Raw genomic sequence first — 27,048 nt, forward strand, 5'->3', positions numbered from 1 at the left:
TTATGAAATTTGTAGACAATTAAATCGAAGATACCTCTTACTGATAATACGCAAAGTGCTAAGTTGCGACCGGTTACATTACATAAAATAAGATTGGGCTCTGGAGCAGGATGGTTCAAAAGAGGGCGCTATCAGAAGATGTTTGTACATAGGGTGCGTTCGATTAGCTTCCCCGGGTCGACCCCGGTGTGTAACGTTTTTTTTTTCCTAGGACGAACGTGTGCAGATATTTACCCACGTTCGTCATGGAAAAAAAACCTGCCACACACCAGGTGGGTCGACCCAGGGAAGCTAAACGAACGCACCCACAGTTTGCCATTAGAGGGAGGGCCGGAGGGGGGGGGGGGGGCAGATTCAAATTTTTTGGGACAAAAACTGATAACCCTTTCCATACAACCACGTTACTTCGAAGTGAAAATGATATACACAAATGTTGTATACTTTCAAAAGTCTTCTTCTTATTGGCCCACAAACCATTCGTTTTTAAAAGAATAGCGTAAAAGAATGTGTCCGACTCACTGCACTATAGACTATGTGACACTTGTTTACAATAAGTGTGACCTTGTACATTCTTCAAGTATTCTGGCAGGCACAATACTACACAGGTTCTATGGGAAAGTTGACATTTTGTGTCATAATTTCCACATAAAAGTTTTGAGATGTGCCCCCTTTCATCATATCAAAAGTTGATAAGAATTAGACAGTGCAATCTCCATAAAACATAAGATTTGATTATTTCTTCCATTAGGGTGTGTACAAATCTTGCCTGCAGGAAGTCCAGGCTATGGCTCTTTTGTAAACATGTGCTGTCACAGGTCACATCGAGAGTGGTTCGATAATAATAGCATGGGAACTCGAAAACACTTGGTGGCAGCAGACTTAGTTATTCCTCGTTAAAAAATATAATTATGTTGGGGGGGGGGGGGGGCTAAACTGGGCTCGTCTGACAAATTAATTATGACTGTATTACTTGTTATTTGTGTGTTATATTGCATGATGCGTACAGGAATAAACTTATGGACACAACTTGACTTATCTTGATTTGCTTCAATAAATAAGTTTTATAATTTTGTTTGTATGTGTACTTAGATATTACAGGTAATTTAATAAGAGGATGAATGAAACTTGCTAGAGGGGCCATGGTTCCATTGTTTTACTAGGCCGGTCACCACACCGTGCGCGAGCGGGCCCAATAACAAAAATTTCAACTAAGCCTGGGCCGGGTGCGCACAACACTTATTTTTGCGTCAGAAATTTCGCTTGGCATAAACAGATTCCTCAAAATTTCCAGTTATGCGACTGGTGCCCCAGTCATTTTTGCTTAGTAAAGACATTGAAAAGCAGTAGGGCCTGTTTTTGTTGCTAAATACAGCTATAGGGGGTTCCCCCTTGATTAATTTTCTCCATGATAAAATTCCATGTTGCAGTCTTCATCGCCCGTATGCACAGATTGCTAGCCATTATTATATATTGTTATTCCATTGTTTTGTGCAGGTTTTATGATGTAGTTCGGGGAAACCTAGTTCAATAAAAAGTAATTGGTAAATTATTAGTTCAGCTGATTTTTGTATGTTTTTATTCATCTGCATGCAGTTTACAAAAACATGATCCAAGTTTAGGGGCCTATAGTTGTTCTTCCCCGGCAGAACTATCGGTATTTCAACTTTGACCTCCGAGCTTTTTGCATTTCTTGTTCCCGCTTTTACGTATGAAAAGAAGCATCCTCGTTTCTTGTCCCTCGATCCCGGCAGCGGTGACACATTAACATTACACGTGACGAGGGTACGAGGACCACCCACTATGTCATGCCATTAAATGTGCACTAAAAACACTAAACACACTCCACAACCAACATGGCGCGGTTACGTTTTCCAGGTAGACCTGGCCAAAGATATGGCCGATCCCTCATCCGTTTCATGCCACACGAAGCCAGAAATTCACAGAAACTGTTCTTCAATCTCACAGCTAATATCCAGAAGAATTTGAGGTGGTTTTATGATACCTTCGGTGATTCTGACGAGGTAAGTTCTCCAAATGACATGAGGCGATTTTGTTCTCCTTTCAAAGTTTCGGTCCTCAGCAAATGCCATGCACAAAGTACTTGTGAAACGAATGAAACGTTTCAAGTCGAACGTCACCATTTTACAATTTCGTTAATTTGTAAATACTAACCCAGCTTACCAATTCTTATTGGCATAGTTTACTCCACCATTTGCAAATTTCAGAGAAGAATCGTAGAGGTTTGTCTTTTCAAATTTCACCACTGAAAAATTTGCCTCCCAAAGCCAAACTTGATTTGCAAGTGTGTTTCATTTGTTTCATCATCTGATCATGTTCATCTGACATCAGTCAGTCAGACCATAGAGCAAGAAACAGAAGGAGTTACAAAAAATACAACTAGTCGTGTTAATTGATTCCACTAATCGGCATATTTATTAATATCCAGGCCTATTTATTATGTCTGGGTTACGTCACAGAAATTGCATTGTGTTCAAGCATCCTTCTCAACCAAACGGCATAGGGCAAGGATGATATTAGCTATGAATAACGACATTTCAATGATTTGGAAAAGTTTCCGTATGGCGCCACCACTTTTTCATTCGATATGAAATAATATAGTATTTAATTTACCTCAATGAGATATCCCTTTTTGTAAAAATGAGTGAAAAAGTGGTGGCGCCATACGGAAAGTTATCCAATGATTTTAGCAAAAGAAAATGCAATAGGAATTACCTCTTTGTAATATTCTTACAAAACGAAAAAAAATTCAGTTGAATAATTACGCCTTACGGCTCTCTCAATTTTTATAACCAAAAATATCCCACCCCAAACTGTCTAAAAAGTATTTAAAAAATCCATTTTATATCCCTCTGAAGTGCCATAGTTTTCAAGAAAGAAGTAATTTTCCATGAGTTTGATTTTGAGACCTCAGATTTAGAACTTGAGGTCTCGAAATCAACCATCTAAACGCACGCAACTTTAAAAAAAAAGTATACAGGTCTGTAGTACAGTGAACAATTTCCCTTGTAAAAAAAAAATTACCCATTGCAACTCAAAATACATCATTTGCTACTCAATATTAGAACCAAGTTCAGTTTAAAAAACAAATTGCTACGCAAAATTCCCGTGCGAAATGGTTCCCTGCTAGCGCAAAGGCCGGGATATTTCTTACAAATTAAGGAATTGGAATTGCTTCAAAACATTTTTAAAGACTCTCGCTATTTGATTTTTTTTGTAGGAGGAAGAATTCAGTGGCTTCACTTTGAAAGAAGATGAGCTGGATGCTTATCAGCGTCTTAAGGAGGAGAGTTTCTTGGAGCTACGGAGCAATTATGAAGCTAAAAGAATCCATACCCCCTCTAACCAACCGCCTCGAGTTAACAGCTCGGGTCGCATGGTCAGGAATGTCGTACGACGTTCCTACGCTGCCATGCTCCGCGGAGAGGAGGACCTGTCGCCGAAGTCCTACATCGTCAGGAGACCTGAGGAGCTCGTGGGATACAGTGTGAATCAGAACGATGTAAATCTATCTTCAGATAGAGCACCGGAATCGCCGTCTAAACCTCTCAACACCATCAAAATTAAACTGTTAGCGGACGGCAAGAAAGCCAAGATCGTGCGACACCGCCGTGCCCCGATCTTCAACACCGATTTTATCCGACATGATGTTTTGAAAAAAAAGGAGCTGACCCAGCAAGATAAGCGAACTAAAATGATGCAGGATAAGTTCATGCGAGAATCGAAGGCTCGGCAGAAGAAGAGGGAGAAATTGGAACGGGAAAGACGACGTAAACAAGAGAAGCTACAACGAGAGAGGATGAAACGACAGAAAGAGAAAGAGAGAGTGAGAATGAAGAAAATCAAGGAACGAACAAAAAAACAGCAGATACGAGAAAAGAAAAAAGCTATCGCTTTGGCGAAGAAGGAGAAACTCATGGCAAAGAAAAGGGCCAAATTGGGGTTACCGCCTCTAAAAATAAGTATAGTTGGAGGAAGTGTTCATCAAAAAACCATGGCCGTTAAAACTGAAACCCCTCATGAGGCTGTGCCACAAAGATTGCCCAAGAGTGTTGGTGTAGCACCGACCAAGAACAAAGCTGCGAAGCAAATCTTAGCCCGAGCCAAGGGACAAAGAAAAAAACCTAAGATAGAGTTAGCCTCCTCGTTGTCAACCAAGAGGACTTTAAAGAAATCTCTGATGCTGAATGATATGGTGACAAATACAAATTACTTGCAACGTTCTGTCAGTCCACCAGCACCAATAGCTATAGGATTGCCAGGCAAAGTTTTGGACAAAGTGAAAAGTAAAACGAAAGTTTCATCCCAGGTCATTGGAAAGGAGAAACCAGTCAAAGGCACGATGAGAACTCCAGTTGTTCCTGGTAAAAAATCAAGGAAGTTAAAATCTTTATCAGGGACAGGATCTCCGACAGTATCTGATAGAAACAGTAGTGATTTCGGTAGCCCTCCATCCGCGACTAAAATTGCTGGGGCCTTCTGTCTTCCAAGCTTCAGTGCACGCTCGTCGCGTGTCATCAAGCCTTGCAAGCGATATCTTGAAGACAGCATGATGTCGCCGTCTGCGAAACTCCCTGTATCTCCTCGGCCCGCGAAACTCCCTGTAACTCCTCCGTCTGCGAAACTCCCTGTATCTCCTCCGTCGGTGTCTTCAATTTCTTTTAAAAGGGAGACACTTGAGGAGCGAGAGGAGCTTTCTTCTTTTGCGGATATTTCGAGCGATGACGACTTTGAATGTGAACCTCTCAGTCCAATCCATAAACCGTTCCATATGAAGCCCCGAATTAGGAAAGGGAAAGTTAACTCCAGTAAGATGCACAAGCCCCTATTCTCCTCTGTTAAAGGATCTAAGCTTAGGAAGAGTAAGTCAGCTGTCCAGTTTGTTTCGTCTGAAAAACGTACTTCCGAAGTGTCCGAGGCTGTCAGCAAACGGGTAAATAAGAGTCAGAATCGGTCACAGTTGAAAAGGACAAAGGGTAAAGCGCTTGAAGACGAACAATCATCGGAGAGCGTCAAGCCGTCTAGGACCAAGACGCCACCGCGACGATTCCTTGAGGATCGGGAGAACTGCGTGTTGGAAATTGTGGGCAGAAGCATCGTACTGGCCCGTCAAGAACCAAAGAAATCATCGTACAATTATCATAAGATCAAATCAAAACTGCCAACCCCCGTGCTGCAAGAAATGAAGGGTTCCCATCGGGCACACTTAATGAAGCTCGCTAAGGAGAAGAAGACCGTTCCATTGTCTGCAGAGGTGAAGACACCGCAACACTCTCGACCGATTATGGGTGGAGATAAAAGTAGTCATCTCGATGCAGGTAAGACTGATAATTGAAGGAATGTTACAGAATTGTTGTTTGCTAACAAAACAGTTGCTGGCAGTGTAAGCCACCATACATAAACTGTCAAACCTGTGGAAGTTTGAGATCCATCGGCCATCTGGGTCATGAGAAATTAGTGAAAAACCTATTACACATTTTGCATGACATTGATTCAAAACAAAAATGAATAAAACCCTCAGATAAACTCTAAATTGGCAATTAGTTTTATTGATTTCTCATCAGAATGACATTTTAGATTTCAAGGGATTTTTTTTTGATCATCATCATCATTTGATTGTATTATGTAAATTTGTGATCTTCACAAATTATTTCTATTATCGATTCGTCAGCCCTTAAACATCCCAGGTTCTCAATTTGTCCTTGTTGGTTGTTTGAACTGGTTGCCAGAAGAAAGTTCCTATCGAGCCCTGTTTTTTAGTACAAGACAAACAAATCTCTATTTGCAATGGATCCACACAATAGAGCTACTTTTATAATCGAATACAGAAAGAGGTGACTGGTGTATTAGGTACATTACACTGTATGGGGGAATATTCCAATTGGCATGTGTTGACACATTAGTCCGGAAACCAGTCTTTGATCCCCTAGCAAAGTTGTCCCCTGGCAAAGTTGCGCCCAAAGTTGTCCCCTGGCAAAGTTGCGCCCAAAGTTGTCTCCTTGGCATAGTTGCCCTGCAAGCAAGGTTTCCCCTATATAAAGTCGGCCCGTCCCTTCGTTCTTGAATAACTACAGAAGTTAAACTACAAAAAAAAATCTGGAAATTTTCAATCAAGGTGGTGTTTTCGGCCTCTTGGACATGTTGGAAGAGGCGGTGTGACCATTCCAAGAGGCCGGGATCAAGAAGAAAACTCGACTTATATATTTTTTTATTTACAGTTTCTAAACAGATGGCAGAGGCAATGGAAGCGGACATGTCCCCTGAGCAAATGGCTAACAAACCAGCAAAGGTATGTTATAATCCCTCATTAGTCTGTGGCTACACATACATGTAAACACTGGACTGCAGGTATACTGTATAAAGGTCGATATATAGTTGGTTGCGGGATGGTCGTGCAATGAAAATCTTAGCGCGATCATTAAAAAACACAATTTATAGGCCTCAGCGAAGACTATAAACTGTGTTTTTTAGGATCCCACGTCAAGTTTTTCATTACACGGTCATCGCATCGCGCAACATACTATAAATTAAACCGGCCTAACGCCCAGTGGGGTTAGCATCAGACTAGTCAACTGCAGGCTGATCAGAGTTGTTTTTATGTAGCCTAGGACTCGGAGTTATTAAAAACTTTAGTTTTAACGAGTAACTTGTCCTAATTAGAGATACATGTACATGTAAGACTAGTCCCAACTCTTTGTGAAATCCACCCCTGGACTGATTTTTTTACAAGTTCCCAAAATTGTTTTTCTTCTTTTGTCATTCTAAAGATTCTAAAGCAAGAGTTTCAAGTCGAGCGTCAAGAAACGCCCGTCGCCAGAGGCCCAAGAATCAAACACGTCTGTCGTCGCGCTTCCGTGGCCTTGGGGTTAGAGGTCGCGACCTTCACTAAGACGGACGGGATGTCTGAACTTACGCTGAGTGCGCTCACACAGGATTATCTGGAGTCTGACGATGAGGCAGTCAAGATTGGTGAGTTTTCATCAAGTCCAGGCCAAGAAAAAATGATAATCAGACATGTGATTTCTCAGGTTTGTTTCCTGATTTAAAGCTACTGGACACTAATGGTAATTACTCAAAATAACTGTTAGCACAAAAACTAACTTGGTAACAAGCAATGGAGAGCTGTTGATAGTATAAAACATTGTGAGAATCTGCTCCCTCTGAAGTAAAGAAATTAGTTGAGAAAGAAGTCATAGTACTGCACAAACTAACACTCGGGGCAATTCGTGATCCAAATATATCGTCTTTTATTCCTTCTTCCACCCCTTCAGAAACTCCAGAAGTTGACGACACCCAAGATTCACCCAGCAAGTACTCTCGCAAAAACCGAGGAGCGAACTACAAGAAGATCAGAGATGAGCTCATTAACGATGAGCGCGGTGAAGAGCGGGCACCATACCGTAGGAAAAGTAAATCCACCCCTAGCGAGGATCTGCCATATGAGCCCTCAACTCCGAGCGACGATCTGCCCTTTGGGCACTCGGTGCGGATCCGTGTGGCTCCGTATTCAGGGCCTAAGATTCCTAGACTGAAACGAATGCGATGTGGGCAGTGCAGCCCGTGCCAGCGGAAGGAAGACTGCGCTGAGTGTGAATTCTGCTTGTAAGTACTGCAGCTGATTTCACGAATCTTTACGCAACTGCATAAGTCCACTTGCGCAACGTTTACTACCTTAGTAGACTCACAGTAGCAGCACAGTTTACTAGCTTAGTAGACTACTTTACAAAAAGCTTAATCGAAAGGCAAAATGTGTCCTTCAAATTTCTTCTGCGAGAGAAAATCCTTGTTCTAAAGTTTCTTTTTGAACTTCTTATTATTTGCAGAGACAAAACCAAGTTTGGTGGGCCAAATACGAAGCGTCAGGCTTGCATGTAAGTATAGATTATTGTTCAACCTGTAGTTTTCTAATAGTTTTGGTCTAACCCATATAGACCGGTATGTGTTAGCACTGTATACTCGGATTATTACTGCGATCGGATATAGCGAGGTCAGAATGGTACGAGGAAAATGGACCAGACCTCGTATTAACGGGAGTCGACTGTAGACTGATGTGTGTTAGCACTGTATACTCAGTACTTTCCCTAGTTCTACTGGATCATTGGAGATGCCAGTTACCCCCCATGGCCAATAGCAGAGATGGTTAGAGGGCTATAATGAAGGGCACAGCGGCACCATTCAGTGCCAACTGACCAAGGAGAAGAAAGATGCGAAATGAAAAGTTACAAGGCAATCTTGATTTTCTGTTACTCCAGCTGCCACTTTCAAGAAATTGCTCAAAACTGAACTGTATCGATTCTAACTCAAGTTCCATCTCACAACTGCCTCGATCTATCACCCAGATAAGACCGTTTCGAATAATCCTTTTGTTGCTATGGAAGTGGCCATGTTGTAGGGCAGTCTATTTAGTTATTTTATTTATTTATTTATTTATTTATTGTTTATCCTGGGAAATCCATTCAGTAAGAAAAACTCACTGATCTCCCATGGATCCCAGCTAATAACAATCTACATCTGTATCTACATCTGATCTATATCTGTGTCTATTGCGTACATCAATTATATGGTCTGGGGCCAATTTCATAGAGCTGCTTTTAAAGCAAAAAATGTGCTTAAAGCACGAAAATAGCTTGCTTATTTTTCACATATTACTGACCAAATGTCATGCCATATATATTGCTTGTGACTGGTATTTAGCTGTTGTTTACTTAGCATAAAAATTGAGTCGAGTCTTGGCCGGTACTCTGATTTTACTAAGCAAAGATGTTTCTGCTTAAGCAAATTTGTTTGCTTAAGCAGCTCTGTGAAATTGGGCCCTGTTGTGCAATCTATAAGAACCTAATATTATTATTTTTTTTATTTTTTTTATTTGCAGATTCAAGAAATGTTGGAATCCAGTTTACAAACATCAAAGAATACAAACGGGTATGTTTTTTTAAGCCCCTTTTGCCCCAAACCAAGGTCAACTGCTACCTATATTCCTTGACCCAGAGTGAACTACTACTCGTTTACCCAAGAACCAAAGTAAACTGCTACCCATTTTCGTAACAACCAAAGTAAACCACTACCCATTTTCCTCAACCGAGAGTAAACCACTACCCATTTCCTCGGCCCAGAGTAAACGGCTACCCATTTTCCGTGAAGTAAACCACAAACCATTTTCCTCAACCCAAAGTAAACTGCTGCCCATTTTCCCAAGACTCAAAGATAACTAGTTGAAGACCGATTCAACACACTTTGATTCCCATTCATAAAAAACCTTTTCGGTCAAAAACATCAACACTTTTTGGTCAAAAAGTAAATTAAATGCAAAAATTATGATTGTTCAATGATTTCTTTCAACACAACACCCCTCCAGCTATGAAATGGCAAAGCCCTCCGCCGCCCTCGGGTAAACAACTCCTTATAAGGGAATGCTGTGCGCGTATCGCGTGATGTGGCACAACTGTTTCAGCCGTTGCCCTCGACCAATAGGAATGAAGAAACTGTCTTAAAAGCACAAATGCAAGGTTGCGTGTCACGCCCATGTTTCAACACTTTTTACTGGTCATAAACAAAGGTTTATACACATGATACACACACGTGACGCACTCTCCACCAATATGAATAGCAAAACTGTCTGAGGTATTTATGAATTTGCTTTTATGAATCAATGGCTCATTTTACTTTTCATATTAGCAGTGCGTAAGAGATCTCCCAGATTCCAACGGAAGAACCTGAAACCGAAAGCTAGAGAGGAACAAATGGCATCTCAGGCCCAAGTTGGTCAGCCTTTCCGGACGTCACCCTTCAAGCAGAGAGCAAAGCTAGGCAAGCTCAAAGCCAGGATCAAGTTACCGACGCATCAGGGGTCTATTAAGGTGTTGACCTCCAATGCACCCATGAGCAGGCTGCAGCGACAACGCATGGAGAAAGAAATGGTGAGATTCAAAATGATAAGTCTCGTTTGAATTAACATAAATTTTAATGTGGAAATGTTTGTATTGTATAGGTCAAATTCTCGGTCAAATTCGGCAAATGAGCAGTCAATTTCATTTTCATGCATTCAAATTGAAGCTGTTTTGCCTCTCTAGTTGTTACTGCTTTTCAAATTCAGAATTCGGCCATTCAATTTCGTTTTGAGTCGAGTCAAATTCCTTTAGCACTTTGTTCAATTTAGTGTATCGTCATTCTTTATTGTGACACACGCCTCAAGAAGCGTCTGCGAATTTGAATGCTGCTTTGATGAATTGTTTAATTGAATGATTATTTTGTTAAATCGTATGACGCAACACTACAATTGACTAATCATAAAACGAAATCGAATGACCCTTTTCATTAGCACTCTATTTCGTGCGAAATAGAATAGTTTGAGGGTTAAATTGGCTGCTCATTTTCCGAAATTGGCCGAGAAAACCTATACTATGAACAAATTGGTACTTTGCCTCGGGCCAAATTTCATAGAGCTTCTTTAAAAGCACAACAAGTAGAGCACAACAAAATTTTGCTGAACAGAATAGGGTTACCAGCCAAACTGCCATGTCACATGTATAATCTGTGACTGGTATCCTGCTCTCTTTTGCTTAGCATAAAATTGTTCAGCTACATTTTCTACCTAAGCAGCTTTATAAAATATGACCCTGCGGTCATTGGTAATAATTATTGGGATTGTCACCTAGGGTCGTTTCAAATCGAAGTAAGGTAATTTTACTGTGTTTTTTTTGCTGTGGTCAATGGTAACTTTTTGTCAGTGGTGCTATTGGTCAAGTTTAACTTCACCCTGGGTAGGTGGTACTTTACTTTTTGTCAGTGGTAGTTTTCCTTTGGTCAGTTGGTACTTTGTACCCTGGATCAGTGGTGTTTTACCCTTGGGCAGCTTTTAAAAAACATGACTTTTATTAAACATGACTTTTTAAACCTGAAATATTTTTTTATGTTTTTTATTAAATGCGCAAGTATTTTAAAAATGGTTTTCAAGAGATTAGGGGAACCCACCACGCCCCTAAAAGGGAGCCTTCATTTGCATAAACGTGACGTCATGTCGGTAACCCGAGCCGCCGGGCCCCCTGGCTGTGTGCATATAGAGACGTGTGCTTTGTGTGGCCTGGTACCTAGGCGCATTTAGTGAGGGACCAGACTCTTTTTGCCGACGATATGTTTGAATTCCCAACATGACGTCGATGGTAGGGGGGCGGTAACAATCCACAAAAGGGGGGGGCATGACTTATTAGCTAATTATGCAAGTCAGATATGTCGGGAATAAACAAAACTAATTTTATTGATGTTCAATACATATATCAGAATTAAATGACAGCAAAATTAACTGTTTTATTTGAATTCACTGCAGCATCCCTTTAACGGTGGTCTGCTGGCCAAATGCCAGTGGAAACCGCGGCATACCAGCTGAAACACCTTGCCAACTGGTCCGGCTGACCAGTCAAAAATATTCGCAGCGGTACTACAGAACTATGACTTTTATTTATTATTTCAAGGTTCAAATAAAATGTAAAAACATTCACTCAAGGTTAAAACAGAAAAACATTCATTGGCAAACTTGTGGCCAAATGCACGTACACACAGCCTAAAATCCCATCATGCAGCGCACAGGCTTGTAGTCTGTGTATTACTTCATTTGTGACAATAAATGTATTAAAACTTGCACACTAGAGGGCGATTCAGATAATTCGATAGCGTGAGAATAATCGCCCTTTTTGGTGAAATTACGCAATAGCATCCTAACTAGTTTCAACCGCCTTGACAAAAAGAACACACATCAAAACACTCGCATTCTGTCATCAGCTTGGTCGTCAACGGAGCAGATTTCCATGGGGATAAAGTTGAGCATGTTCTACGAAAGACTGAGAACGATGTAGGCTTTAATGGCTTTATTCAACAAAAATTAGGATAACTGGATGAGCAAAAAAAGAGTATTGTTTATGCAAGATTTTTCTGTTTTTTCCTTAATTAAAAATGTCTTTTTACCGACAGGCAAAGCTGAGGAAGTTTGAGGCGAACAGGAACAGTTCATCGAACTTGCCCGTTGCAAAGCAGAAAGCCAAAGTTCCTGTCGTACCTCTGAAGGTGATCCATCATCGAATTAATATCGACTTCAAGGTAAGGAAACAGTAAATCAAATTTAAAGGAACACGTAGCCTTGGATTGGACGTGTTGGTCTATAAAAAGCGTTTGTAACCCTTTTTTATAAAATGCATACATGTATGGTTGGAAAGATGTTTTAAAAGTAGAATACAATGATCCACACAAGTTTGCCTCGAAATTGCGTGGTTTTCCTTTTACTGTGCGAACTAACACGGTCGGCCATTATAAAAGGCCGACCGTGTTAGTCGACGAGGTAAAAGGAAAACCGTGCAATTTCGAGGCATGTTTGTGTGGATCATTGTATTCTACTATTAAAACATCTTTCTACCCATATGCATTTTATAACAAACGGTTACAAACGCTTTTCAAAGACCAACTCTACCGATCCAAGGCAACGTGTTCCTTTAATAATTTTTGACAAAACAAATCACTGGCACATTACATGGGTGGGATATTACTTTGGTGGGATTCGAAGACACTGAGTATAAACAGTGCCAACACACATCGGTGTATAGGTAAACGACTCTACCGATCCAAGGCAACGTGTTCTTTTAATAATTTTTGACAAAACAAATCACTGGCACATTACATGGGTGGGATATTACTTTGGTGGGATTCGAAGACACTGAGTATACAGTGCCAACACACATCGTTGTACAGGTAAACAAAATATTCTTTATCCCCGCTGCAAATTCAACATCTGTTAAAACATTTTTTTTGTAAGTCAATCATTTATTGATAGTATTTTCATTGTAATTATTTCATGGCTGAATTGCGGACATTTTGTACATCAAGTCAACAAGATCAAATAGAAAAGCAGGTCAAACAATTCAGACAATAAAGGGAAGTGCATGAAGCTTTTTTTTGTGGGCATCTGAAGCCACACAAGTGTGTGCGACAAGGTTTTTTTTTGTCATTCTCTTGCAAATTCGATGACCAATTGAGCTCAAATTTTCAATTTTTTTTTTTTAATTTATGCAACAACCAAGTGGTCTTTGAAAATTACCTAACGTGTCAGGGGGTCGATTTCACAAAGAGTTAAGACTAACTCAAGATAAGACTAGTCCTAACTCTTTGTGAAATCCACTGCAGTGCCTTTAAAGTTACATCTTGCACTTATTTACACAAAACCAGTAAAGGTTGGATCATTCCATACACCCACGTGTAAGCTTGGTCGATATCGATTTATTTTATTCACGATATATCGCCGACATTATATCGCGATATTCGATATAATCGCGATTAATTAAATTTGACATCATCAGTCTTCAAACTCCAAAAGAAAGTTGTAGAAGAGACAGTCATAGCATAAGAGAGGTGTTCTAATGACCTATTCTTCTGGTTTTACTCCAAACCTATGGGGTGCAAGATGTCTCAGCTAGCAGATACATCGCGATATTTAATCGATATCGCGATATACCGCGATATATCGATATTACGATTAAAACCAAATCCATCCGATATCGAAATCGTTTCCAAATTAATATCGCGATATTCGATAATATCATGATATCGCCCAAGCTTACCCACGTGCTATAAGCACTACAGCGTATAGAATCATCGATTTCAATTAGAATATTTTTTTTTTTTAATTCAGGAGGACTACGACATCGATGTAGCCTGGCTCCGAGGTATGGCCATACTTTCATCAGAACCAATGGTACCCCGCACTGTATGTTATCTATGTGGTAGCACTGGTAAACATGAGGTATGTATGTACATTTCTTAACCCTTGGCTTAAAAGTTAAATAAAATAGTCCCTTGATGTTTTGGTTTAGCCTGTAGCCTATTGTTTGTTATCTGAAATAAAAGTCGCACCCCCTTAGGGTGATCCCCTGGCTGCTGCTTCCGAGGTTGTATCGTAAACTTGGGTGTGATCCAGGAACCATGACAAAAATTTAAAATGTTTCTTATAAACACATAAGAATTGGTCACGTGATATATTGTCGGGATCCCGACAAAAACTAATTTTGAGCACTTTATTTCACTGCTACTAATGATTGGCGGACTTTTTCGAGCAATGGCTCAAATGAAAGCTTGTAACTTTCTCGACCCCCATCAAAATACCTATTGAATTTTAAATAAAAATTGTTTGGTCGAATCGGCCAAAAATCTGACAGCGTTTTTAACGGTTGTTTGGCTTCTGACTGACACCCTATAACAAAGATATTGACAAGATAGGGAGACCGCCAACATTTTATTAATCCAAAATCATGAACTCATCTTAAGTCGAGATCAGACGAGTCTTTGTGAAGTCAAATCCTGCTCAATCAAATTTGTCTTTTATTAATCCAAAATCATTTAAAATTGTAACTGCCAGTAATTTCATCCTTTGACCATTAACCTGTTGCCCTACTAGATGGAACTGCAATTTGCATTAAAGGGAAGGTACACGTTTGGTAATTACTCAAAACGAATATTAACTTAAAACGAGCATTGGAGAGCTATTGATAGTAAAAAACATTGTGAGAAACAGCTCCCTCTGAAGTAGCATAGATTTTGTGAAAGACGTAATTTCTCTCTAAAAAAATAATAAAAGACTTCTAGCCAGAAGTCTTTTATTCCTATCTGAAAGCACACAAATTCGTCCAACAAGAGTGTTTTTTTCTCTTGTCATTTTCTCACAACTTCAATGACCAATTTAGCTCAAACTTTCACAGGCTTGTTATTTTATACTTATGTTGGGATACACCAAGTGAGAAGACTGGTCTTTGACAATTACCAATAGTGTACCTTCCATTTAATGAAGAAAGTGACTTTGGATTATTTTTTGTACAATCTGTGTGTGCCTGTTTTCAAAATGCAGTTGATTTATTGCAACGTGTGCTGTGAGCCCTTCCATTCCTTCTGCTTGGAGGACGAAGAGCGCCCTCTGGAGGGAGAGAAAGAGAACTGGTGCTGTCAGCGCTGCAAGTTCTGTCACGTCTGTGGAATGCAGGAGAAGGTGAGTAGACGCAACGGGCAAGTGATGCCAGCATTCTAAGGGCACACGAGGCAACTTTTGCAGGCAACTTGGAGGCAACCAACTGCAGTGCATACTACAAGACCACTTTGGTAGCAAACGGGTCATTTTTCAAACATTGTTTTACGATCCACAAGAGAAATAGGTGAACGTTCAAATGTGAATGCTTTTTCTTCATGGAGATTGCCTGGAACTGGTTGTCCGTAAATTGCCTTGTGTGACATGGCCCTAAGACTGAATCCAAATGGGCTAAGCAAGATGTGATCGGTACTAATTGCTCAAGCGTGAGAATCATCCTGAATTTTCCTGGTTTCCTGATTTTTCACTTCAAAATATGTGGTCTCCGAGTTCAGTGTGAAAAATCTAGAAATGCATATTTAGCATTAGATTTTTGTATATTTTTTCCCCGGATTTTTGATTAATTCATTCAATAACATTTATTACACATGTACAATAATGCACATAAGTTTAAATTACCCAAGCATCGCCCATTCTCTTGCCTGCTAGCTTCCTCTAGTCCATGTGTACTCATCGTCATGTGACTGTAATATTTTTGTTCTTGTGTTTTGTTCCAGCTTTTAACGTGTGATAAATGCCACAGCAGTTACCATCCTCAGTGCCTTGGACCAAACTATCCGACCAAACCGTCCAAACGAAGGAAGATATGGGTGAGATCATGTTTCTTAATACCTTGAATCCCATTGATCCCAAATCCCCTGAAATCCCCTCCAGGACAATCTCTGACACTGGACACTATGGTAATTGTCAAAGACCAGTCTTCTCACTTGGTGTATTTCATCATATGCATAAAACAACAAACCTGTGAAAATTTGAGCTCAATTTGTCGCCGAAGTTGCGAGGTAACTATGAAAGAAAAAAACATCCTTGTCACACGAAGTTGTTTACTTTCAGATGCTTGGTTTCGAGACCTCAAATTCTAATTCTGAGGTCTCGAAATCAAGTTGGTGGAAAATAACTTCGTTCTCGAAAACTACGTCACTTCAGAGGGAGCTGTTTCTCTCCCCCTTACTCCTTACCAAGTGAGGTTTTATGCTAATAATAATTTTGACGATTTACCAATAGTGTCCACCGCCTTTTGTAGGACATGTAGCATGTGGTACTGCAGTCCCAAATCGACGTGTCGTTGCTGAGCAGTCAAACTCATTTCCCAGAGTCGCCATGAAATGGTATCGCCATTTTTGATAATATCGAAAATATCGAGATATTGCCCAAGCTTACTTCATAGTTAGTCAGCTTTCAGCCTAAAATTACACACTGATAATTTTAGACTTCACTCTTGAATGGGTACAGCAATTTCCTTCTGGTAAAGTGACACTTCTATGAGGAAATAGTTTATAATATATACAGATGATATGACCTCTGACATCACTCGAAAACAAAAACATGATTCGCCCGCATACTGCCTGGCAAAACCTTTATGTTTTGGCAGCCAGCTAGAAAGTGTATGCTTACCATGAATACACGTCTTTTTGCCCGGCTAAACATGACGTATACAGTGTAAACATGACGTATACAGTGTAAACATAGGTCACATCGTCTATTGAAACATTGCAAAGACACAACAAACGCACATGGCATTTGCTATGGGTGCCTTGGGTTATTTTGAAGCCTTTATTATAGCATTCCTTCTTAATGGTAGCCTCAATTTCCATTCCCACTAGGTCTGCACAAAGTGTGTTAAATGTAAGAGCTGTGATGCCACCACGCCGGGTCAAGGGTCAAATGCCCAGTGGTCACATGACTTCTCATTGTGTCAAGACTGTGGCAAACTTTTTGACAAAGGTAAGAGTTTTTTTTTTTTTTTTTTTTCAAAAATAGTGAAATGCCAAGTGGGATTTGAAACTTTGCGTGGTGGAAATACGATATGGAAAGGTTTGCGGTAACACCATGTAGTGACTATCTCTAATGAGTTGGGGTGGTTCTGAAAAGAACCGTTGGTTTCAACTCGACTTTTCGATCAGTATGCTCCGAGTGTCGTCATGATGCTCTGATCTTCTTCTGGATTGTCTTCTGGAGTCCAAAAGTGCTCAGTCCAAAGTTCTTTCTGCCTTTCTTACAGATTATCGAATCAGTATTGCGTGTCTTTTCATTCTAATGCTAACCCAAAGAGTGGAACTTTTCATGTTATGACTTGCCCCGGACCCCATGCCAAAGCACTCGCAAGGACGGGACTCACTATTCCAGACTGTTTAAATTTTCAGGCTTGTTTTTAAGCGAGCAATCACATCCCTGGAAACTACTGTCCGATCAGGCACTCCTCCAGTTTGATATGTTGAGTCGTATTTTGATTAAAACTCTAATCTCTACCATTTTCTTGCTGGAAACTACTGGCTGATTAGACACTCCTCTGATTGCTATATGTTTAGTTGTATTTTGATGCTTATTCTAAATATTTTTGTGCAGGAAATTACTGTCCGATCTGCAGCCAGTGCTATGAAGATGATGACTACGTCTCCAAGATGATGCAATGTGCAAAGTGTGAACGCTGGGTCCACGCAAAGTGTGAAGGGCTCACCGGTATGTTTCATAATTATTTGCATTTTGCGTGTCTGGCGCGCAAGATTATCCTGCTGAACGCAATTCATAGCTATTAGTAACAGTCGTAATCTATTTCTAAGCGCGCGCGCAGAATCTATTTCTAAGCACGTGCGTGTGCACACAACCAACGCGCATCAAACAGATTCTTCACAAAGTTTTTGACCAAAATATTTTCACTTGTCAACGTGTCTATAATTGTATTTTATTTTAAAGACTTTTAACAAAAGGACATTTATGAATGGGAATAAAAGAGTAGTGACTCGTTCTTAAACGTCCGTTTAAGAACTCGTCGCTTCCGTTTTATTTCCTTATTTAAAAGCTGGTTATTATTATTAATATTATCCCTTTCCAGGGGTTAGTGACGAGATGTATCGATACCATGGTAGCAGGTCTGGAGTGGTATCAATGCGGCTCGCTGCCCATTGTAGCGAGGCTATGTAAAGCCCTTCTTTGGTGATCAGTTTTTGTACAAAACTAGTACCTTTTATAATGATATTAAAAGCAAATTCTGTATAACTAGACTGTTAACATTGTTACTCACGCAAAAATGCTCCGTGCTAACTGAGCTGATTTGGTAAAGCACTGGCGTGTTATTTTTTTTAAAAATCGTTTTGACCACCCAGCCACCCCCAACTTACGATTTTTAAATATTGATTTACTTTATCTATGCATCGAAGAACAAAGTAATACCTATAATAGATGTTAAATTTGCATCGGGATAAAGAATATTAAGTAATACCTCAAATGATGCAGTTTTTTTAGGTCAAAGGTCTTCAACAATGTAGTTTTCAATAGCTATTCCTGGCTTACACACACAACTTCGTCGATCAATCAGACTTGAAACTGGCAAGCACATAAAACTTTGTACAACAGTTTTTGTGCGATATTATGAGGTTCTGCTCTCTCATAAAAAAAAAATTCATTTTTGTTTTGCTGAACTGAATTTCGATTTTCATTTATTTCTTTTGACCCCACACATTCACAGTTTCTCAAAAAAAAAAAAAATCTAAATTTTTTAATATTGACTATTAAGAATGTCCCCTAAATCTTTCTTTGTTCAACTCCCAAAACATCTTTCTCTCTCTCTTTACAGAGGATATGTATCACATCATGACTGACCTCCCGGAGACTGTACCCTACATCTGCGTCAAGTGTGATCCTGTCCGTCCGGCTAAGTGGCAGGTTGAACTGGAGGAAGAGATGGAAGCCGGCTTCCAGAACGTCTTACGAGCCATGCTCAACTGCCGCAGCGCCTCTCATCTTGTTAACCTGGAGAAGAAGGTAACAACTGTTCATACTTTAGAAAATGAGACCAGATGTAGAAATATTATTGTCTTGTCTGTTGGGATGGTAGTGCAATCTTCCCAGCCAGGGTCCTTTAGTGGATGATACCCATGCCTGCATACTAATGGACCGTGAAGGGGGTAACCCTGTTTCAGCCCCAGGAGTAGGTGGTGACAGTCCCTGGTGGCAGTTGATTTGGATCGATAGCCAAAATCAGTTAAGTGCAGCCTTCGACTTGAAGAGACTGGCCGGCCTTGTGAGTTGGGCGATATCTTAAAAAAATATGCACAATTTATTTTGCTCATGCTACTTTAATTTATGTCCTTTGAAACTGAACATTTTTTTTTCTGGTCAGGTGAAGTCTGGTAGGCATCGTTCCTCGTCACCAGCAAGCTCTTCAGGATTGCGACGAGACCTCACTCCATCGCCAGCTCTCAGTGATACGCTATCAGCGGATTCTTACTCCAGTCCAGGTGAATCCAAGACTGATTTCATCTCACGTCGAGTGTCTCCAAGATTCTTGAAGGAGCAGAAGTCGAACCCTGGACCTTCAAGTTTGAGTTCAAAAGAAAAGACTGAAGTCAAAGTAGACTCGGTCATTATTGAGACGACAGACAAGAGTGAGGAGGTTAGAGAAGGCAGTAGCTCAGCAACCTTGGAGCTCGATAGCAGCAAGAGTGAAACAGTTTCTGCAAAGGTCGTACCAGATGAAGAAAGGACAGAGCCCATGGAAGTACAATCAGAGCATGGTCATGTTCCTTCTTCCACGCTGCCAGAACCCCCAAAACAGGATGCTAGAGAGGCCCAGGAATCCACTGAAGATGCATCGTCCAGCCATGAACTACCAATGGCAGTTTCCTCAGAACTTTCTCCAGAAACCAATAACTCTGAGCTCTTAGAAGAGGGACAGGTGCAACAAGAAAGTGACACACATGCTCTCTCAGAATCAAAGTCAGATGTAAGCCTTGATCTCTCAGGTTCACAAGACATTCAGGATCAGGAAGGTGGTGTTGATGTTTCTAATGTTGGTAATCTAGTGAAGGATCAAGTGGAACCCAGGATGGTCTCTGATTCTGCTGTCGCAGATCCCACTTCTGACACCGTTATGGATCCTTCTCCAGTGCATGATGCGACATCTGCTGAAGAGAGCAACCAAACCCCTGCAGCTGACTCCACTGAGCTTCAAAGGCATTCCCCAAGCAAGACCAATAGTCGAGAAGAGGAGACAATAACCAGACTTCCAGAGCAAAGTCATGACATTCTAAAGAGCCCTAAGTCGATAACATCATCAGTACAAGAGCCCTCAGGCTCCAAAGCTGTAGTACATGTGCAAGGGGATGAGCAAGATTGTATTTCAAATGCACCAACAGAGGAGGGGCCCCCGAAGGACATTGAGGAGACGGGTGTTGTGGACAAATCATTACAAAGTGAGTCCGCGTCAGTCAACCCTCATCAAGTCACAGACGACGCAACGATCCCTGCCAAAAATAAAACATCTGAAAATGAACCAGTAAAAGATGCAACTGACGGAAATGGTGATGCCGGAACAGTTGATTCCAAGAATTTGGACGATTCCAAGAACTTGGATGATTCCATTACGGCAGAGGTAGAACAGTCTAAAGGTCAGCTAGAAAAGATTACGAAGGTGGTCAAACATCCCAAAGATCTCCGATTGGTGAGCAAGAGAGTGAGACAAGGACATTACAAAACTGTGGTAAGTGAAGAAGAAAAAGGTTTGATTTAACCACATTTTTTTGTTCTGATCTGATCCTTCAGTGTTGATTAACAGCTAGTGTTAAAGGGTCTGGGTACTTTATGTAGGACACAAAATATGATGTCCACAGATTAACATAACCTTACACGGTTTGAAGATAATGATGGTAGAAAGCTTACCATAAAATATTACTTGCTGAGGTGCTGTAGTTTTTGAGAAATGAGAAAAACAGTGTCGCCAAAATATGTTTTGTCTCAATTTTAGCATGAAAAATGTATTAACCAGTTATGGTATTTTACCATAACTGGTTAATATGGTTTTACATGCTATTTAAATTTCACTCACAAAAAATGTCATCATAATAATGTAAGTTTTGGTTTAACCCTTACACTGATCTGTCCCCGATGCAGCTTTAACATCTATTAAATCGTTGCGATATGCGCTGCTGAAACATAGGATTCGAACTGCCTCTAGCCTTCGGGCAATGTCTTGGTAAGACACTGCTCTAGCTTTGCAAAGGTCGTGGATTCAAATTCCATCCGAGTAATATGCCTGTGATTTTTTCTCACAGACCTCTGGAAAATTACTGATTATACATTGCTAACACACATCGGTGTGTTTAAGCAAGACACTTAACCATTGCTTCGTCCTTCGGATGGGACGTAAAGTCGTTGGTCCCAAGTGTTGTGTAATGCATGTAAAAGAACCCAGTGCACTTTTCGAAATGAGAAGGGGTTCGCCCCGGTGTTCCTGGCTGTGGCTGCTGTATGGCGCCGTAGCACCTTGTAAACCCTTTTAAGGTGCTAAATAATTGGGTCCCAAAATTTATCACTGCAATTAGGACCTATCATTCTGAAAGTTTGTATATACTCGGCGCCTTGAGTACCTTGTTAGGTAGATACGTGCGCTATATAAGACTTTGATATGATTATATTATATTATAATAAAACCAAAGTTAATATCCTTTTAATTTGAACAGGCTGAGTTTTGTGACGACTGTGTTCGTATCATCCAACACTCACTGTCATCTGAAACAGAACAGTCGTACAACCTGAAGCGAAACAATCGCACGTCTTGCGCCATCTTCCTGAAGAATATGAATAAGATGTTCCCCTGGTACCAAGTGGAAACGTCCAAGTCATGGGAGCAGAATCAGAAGTACCCAGAGTAAGTGGGCAGTTCCATTAATTAGTTTAGGGGTGGGAAGAGCTTGGACAGTTGCTTTTCAAAGTTGACAAGGTCTTGCAAGAATAAGGTATATGAGTATTTCTCAAAGTATCACATAATGTGAACTGATTTATCTGCCACAGTTCACTGCCAAATTTGAACTTTACCGGAGAAATTATTCAACAAATTAATTTGCATGTCTTAGTTAAAGCTTCGATTTCTGACATTTCAAGTAAAAGCTTTTTTTATGATACCAAGGTAATCACAAACATCCGGTCATTTGGTGGTAAAAACCTTTTAAAAAATCTGGTTTTATTTCATAATTTCATATCTGATTGGCTCTTATGAGTCCATAACCATCTAGTCAACCAATCGTATTTCTCCTCTCTTCAGTGGCATGTTATCTCAAGCTTTCTTCATAACTTGACATCTGATTGGGTCTTATAGTCCATTTACACTTCAATCAACCAATCGTATTTCTCCTCTCTTGCATCAGTTGTGCATTCTCTTAAGCTTTCTTTATAACTTGACTTCTGATTGGCTCTTATCAGTCCATGTACCCTCTAATCAACCAATCATGTCTCTCCTCTCTTATTCCAGTGGTATGTTATCCCAAGCTGTACTACCACCACACAGTGATCATGAATACGCACAGTGGATGCAGAGGAAACACCCCTTGCCTGGAGTGGTACAGCCCTCCCCTCTTAAACGACTCCCCTTCTCGCCCACGAGTAGAGCCCCAGCTAGAATCATCGGTAGGTGACCTGTTTTGGAAAAAGGGGGTGTAAAACTGTTCTTTGGGAGTTTGCGGGGCCTTTCATTGTAAATATTCAGACGGTAAAACGTCATGGTGGAATTTTAGTTTGCACATACTTGAAAACTGTAAGCTGATCAGTCAATTCTTTTCTTATTTTTTATTTTCTGCTGTCATGGCTTATGCCTTTGAGTTAGGCACTTAGCCAATATTGCTTTTTAATAATGTTTGCCGGCAAACCATGTTAAGGTGATCTCTAAATGAGTTGGGTTAGCGTTGATTGCACTGTAAAAAGTTGGGAAGGTAGTGCATTCTGCTCTACCAACCAGGCTCCTAGTGGATGATGCCCAAGCCTACATCCTTACAGAGTGTGAAAAGGGTAAACCTGTTTCAGCCCCATGAGTAGGTGGCTCCTAGTGGATGATGCCCAAGCCTACATCCTTACAGAGTGTGAAAAGGGTAAACCTGTTTCAGCCCCAGGAGTAGGTGGCTCCTAGTGGATGATGCCCAAGCCTACATCCTTACAGAGTGTGAAAAGGGTAAACCTGTTTCAGCCCCATGAGTAGGTGGCTCCTAGTGGATGATGCCCAAGCCTACATCCTTACAGAGTGTGAAAAGGGTAAACCTGTTTCAGCCCCATGAGTAGGTGGCTCCTAGTGGATGATGCCCAAGCCGACATCCTTACAGAGTGTGAAAAGGGTAAACCTGTTTCAGCCCAAAGAGAAGGTTGCAATGTGCCCCTGGTGAAAGTTGACCTGGAACGATCAGTTAAGTGTAGCCCTCAACTTGAATTGGCCATCCAGCCTCGTGAGTTAAGGGGGATACCTCATTAAAAAAAAATAATGAAAAAGATGAGTGCTATATTCTTCCATCTGATTTACAGATTAATTTTGCCCTTGGGAAAAATCGGACAAAGTGTGATTAAAGGAACGCTTTTGTTTTCACCAACTCGTCTGATCCAAGGCAACGTGTTCCTTTAAATAGCCTAAAAAGTCCATTAAATGCGCCATCTTGTGTACATTAAGGTCAGTCTTTTTACTAAGAAGCCATAATTATTTTGACCTTGTCTAGGAGGAAGTGCTCAAGTGACCCCCTTAATGGAGCCTAATACAGATGATACCAGACGATGCTGTTTATGCGGGAGATTCTCAGATGAAGATCCTAATGATGGGGGAAGGTTGCTCTACTGCGGACAGGTAAGAAAAATAAATGAGATGGGATCAAGCAAAATGAGTGGTTTGTCAACCCAGGCCATTTTTTGTTTTATGATACATTTGAAACGAGTATAATTTAGGCAATGTATACCTATGGTTTTTCAATCGTTTGATTATTGATCTTTTCATATTATGTTTTAGTGTGTGTCCGGTATCGCTCGGCTTGGCCTGCACGTTCTCGTCATAGAGAGACCGGCTTTGGCGGGACTTTCTTTGGCTCAATGCTGCAGGTCTGGTCGTGGTTTCCCCTCCTGGTTCTGATTTCTTCCCATTGTTGTTGTTTTTAAATGGTGTTATTATTATCGTTTGTTTAGCATTCACTGGATATGTACATGTATGTGTTGTGTTTACATTGTCTCTGCTGCGCCTTGAACATCTGTTAAGATTGATTTGGCGCATATCAGATACCTACTATTATTTAGTTATTATTATTATTTTAATCCTGAAGATGATCAGAGCATACTGATCTAATTGTCGAGTCGTTAACCACCGGTTCTTTTCAGAAGGAACTTTACTCAAAAGAGATATCCACAGGGTGTTACTGCTAAACTCTCTTACATGTAGTTATACTTCCACCATGTAAAGTTTCAAATCCTAATAAAAATCCGGAGTGAATATGTCCGTGGTGGAAGTATAACCTCTATTAGGAATAGCATAATCTAAGAAGTGTTACTGCTGGCCTGGAATTTAGGTAAAAAGGGCACGACAGCCATGGGGGAAAAGGGCACGGCAAACTTGGCCCTAATGTTTGGTTATTTTCAAGGGGCATCACGGCCACTTGAAGGGCAACGACGGCAATGGCTGTCGTGGCCGCTGTGAAATTCAAGCCCTGTTACTGTCTCAGATTCTAATTTTGGGCCATCAAAACTGTTCTATTTTTTACAAAACCACATAACTTCAAAGTGAAATGTTTTCCGAAATACTTTATACTATCAAGAGCTGCTGTAGGCTTTTAACCAAGGATGTTTTATTGTCCTTAGTTTTAAGAGTGACAACCAAACGTACACCTCTGTAAAAGTCTCATTCTCATGAATATTCATATTCTAGTTCTGAACTCTATCTATTTTAGGATGAGTGGATACACATCAACTGCGGTCTGTGGTCGGCGGAGGTATTTGAAGAAATGGACGGATCGTTAGTCAACGTTCACGCTGCAATCTGGAGAGGCAGGCAGCTGGTGAGTGTGAAGTAGATTCTAGTAAAAATGAAAGCAAATAGATTCATCTTTTTCATTCCTTGCGGGGCTTTTCATTTAGGCATGATATTTTACCTACTTGAGTCTGATATCTGATTTTTAGGCCCTTGTGAAAAATTAGAAAATTTGTGATTTAAGAAACACGTTGCCTTGGATCGGTCGAGTTGGTCTATGAAAAGTGTTTGTAACCGGTTTTTTTTATAAAATGCATATGGTTAGAAAAATGATTTAAAAGTAGAATACAATGATCCACACAAATTTGCCTCGAAATTGCGTGGTTTTCCTTTTACTTTGCAAACTAACACGGTCGGCCAATTATGGGAGTCAAGAACCATACATGGCCGACCATGTTAGTCGACGAGGTAAAAGGAAAACCACGCAATTTCGAGTGATACTTATTTGGATCATTATATTCTACTTTTAAAATATCTTTCTAATCATATGCATTTTATAACCAAAAAAATGTCCATTATTATTATTACTCTGTTTCTGTATTTGTGTTTGTATTTAAACATGTCCAATCTCCAGGATCAATTGTAAAAAAAAACTTTTTAATTTTCTTTTGTAAATCAACAGCGTTGCGAGAACTGCAACAAGTTTGGAGCGACAGTCGGCTGCTGCCAGCGAGGGTGTCCTGCCAATTTCCACTTCATGTGTGCTCGGGAGATTAAATGCGTCTTCCAGGAGGACAAGAAAGTCTTCTGCAACACGCATCGTGATAAAGTGGATCGAGATGTAAGACTTAGTTTAAGAAATTGAATAACAGTGGCTTTCTATATAGAGCTTTTCTATATGGTCCTCCAGCATTGTTATATTCCCATCTCGTCTTAACTAAGGACGGGTTCAATGCATCCTAATGCTATGAATAGAAACTTAACTCGTGTTTTTTTGTGTAGGCGCCTTGATCGCTTTTATGGAGAAGTGCGCAGTATAAATCCATATTATGATTATTAAGTCTTATGATTAATCCTAAGTTAGGAAGAGTTTGGTGTAATCGAATGGTAGGTCACTTGGCCTTTTTTTTTTTTCTTCCTTGGACCATCTCAGGTCCCTTTACAAGTATACAGCCTGTCCTGCCACTAGTGCAATGCTAATCAATAATAATATCAAGGTCTTATTTAGCGCACGTATCTACCAACAAGGTACTCAAGGCGCTTAGTACATTTTTCATTTTACTTCAATCACTCAAACTATCTCTGCCCTCAGAAGCATCAGAGCTTGAGTCTAGTGTTCTTAATAAACAATCCACTCGGCCACGACACGCTTGATTATTTTAATCTTGAGACTGAAGTTTATTTCTTTTTTTCTGTCTTCAGATCATCCAAGATGGTAACTTCGCCGTGCTGCGTCGTGTCTGCGTCAGCCTAGACAACATGAAACTCAATCGTAACTTCACTCAGGGACTTGAAGTCAGTCGTATCAATGTCATGGTTGGGTCGTTGACTGTGGATGACCTAGGTCGTCTTGGTCCCTCCTCGGACCAACAGGATGCCCTGTATCCACTAGAGTTCAGGTAAGATATAAAGCTTTGAAATCGATGGGTTGTGCTTTCACATTTAGTTTCCTAGGGCTTGATAGCTCAGTTGGTAGAGCCCAGGGCCCAATTTCATAGAGCTGCTTAAGCAAGAAATTTGCTTAAGCACGAAAATAGCTCGCTTATTTTACACATGTTACTGGCCCAAATTTCATGCCATGTACATTGCTTATGACTAGTATTAAGCTGTTGTTTACTTAGTATAACAATTGAGTGGAGTCTTGGCCAATAATCTGATTTTACTAAGCAAGGATTTGTTCGCTTGAGCAAAATTTTGTGCTTAAGCAGCTCTATGAAATTGGCCCCTGGCACGCTCATCCAGAGGTCTTCGGTGCAAATCCAGCTCCAGTCAGAACTTATCAGGTCAGTTTCCCTTGTTGAGCATGACTAAAAAAAAATTTAAAAAGGTAACATTAAAAAAATGATGGGTAAAACCGCTCAATGCATAGAATTGTGTGCTTTCAGATTTTGGGGTAAAAAATTACCGCTTTCTCTAAAACTACAGCTCTCCAATGTTTTTTACCAAGTCAGTTTTTACGGTCATTAATTTTGGGAGTAATTATCTTCAGGTC

General features: G+C 40.4%; 1 protein-coding gene across 4 annotated transcripts in view; it reads left to right on the top strand.

The window, feature by feature from the left end:
* The first annotated feature begins 1,828 nt into the window (after positions 1-1,828).
* The window catches only part of LOC139951237 (histone-lysine N-methyltransferase 2A-like), a 44,524-nt gene continuing 19,304 nt past the window's right edge, over positions 1,829-27,048 (top strand). For 3 of the 4 annotated variants that reach the window (XR_011787740.1, XM_071950015.1, XM_071950017.1), the window contains exons 1-22: positions 1,829-2,021; positions 3,239-5,336; positions 6,237-6,307; positions 6,786-6,987; positions 7,290-7,620; positions 7,842-7,889; positions 8,891-8,940; positions 9,694-9,935; positions 11,983-12,108; positions 13,691-13,801; positions 14,900-15,037; positions 15,631-15,723; positions 16,738-16,858; positions 17,480-17,593; positions 18,708-18,895; positions 19,254-20,612; positions 21,592-21,779; positions 22,380-22,534; positions 23,605-23,729; positions 24,817-24,924; positions 25,519-25,677; positions 26,259-26,455. Coding sequence is in view for 3 of the 4 variants with exons in the window: in XM_071950015.1 (XP_071806116.1) it covers positions 1,854-2,021; positions 3,239-5,336; positions 6,237-6,307; positions 6,786-6,987; positions 7,290-7,620; positions 7,842-7,889; positions 8,891-8,940; positions 9,694-9,935; positions 11,983-12,108; positions 13,691-13,801; positions 14,900-15,037; positions 15,631-15,723; positions 16,738-16,858; positions 17,480-17,593; positions 18,708-18,895; positions 19,254-20,612; positions 21,592-21,779; positions 22,380-22,534; positions 23,605-23,729; positions 24,817-24,924; positions 25,519-25,677; positions 26,259-26,455 (6,392 nt within the window). In the remaining variant the exon portion in view is untranslated. The remainder of the gene's footprint in view (positions 2,022-3,238; positions 5,337-6,236; positions 6,308-6,785; positions 6,988-7,289; positions 7,621-7,841; positions 7,890-8,890; positions 8,941-9,693; positions 9,936-11,982; positions 12,109-13,690; positions 13,802-14,899; positions 15,038-15,630; positions 15,724-16,737; positions 16,859-17,479; positions 17,594-18,707; positions 18,896-19,253; positions 20,613-21,591; positions 21,780-22,379; positions 22,535-23,604; positions 23,730-24,816; positions 24,925-25,518; positions 25,678-26,258; positions 26,456-27,048) is intronic. The other variant, XM_071950016.1, reaches the window with a different exon arrangement.

This window comes from Asterias amurensis, chromosome 19 (genome assembly GCF_032118995.1).
Source record: "Asterias amurensis chromosome 19, ASM3211899v1".
In the NCBI taxonomy this organism is placed as follows: Eukaryota; Metazoa; Echinodermata; class Asteroidea; order Forcipulatida; family Asteriidae; genus Asterias; species Asterias amurensis.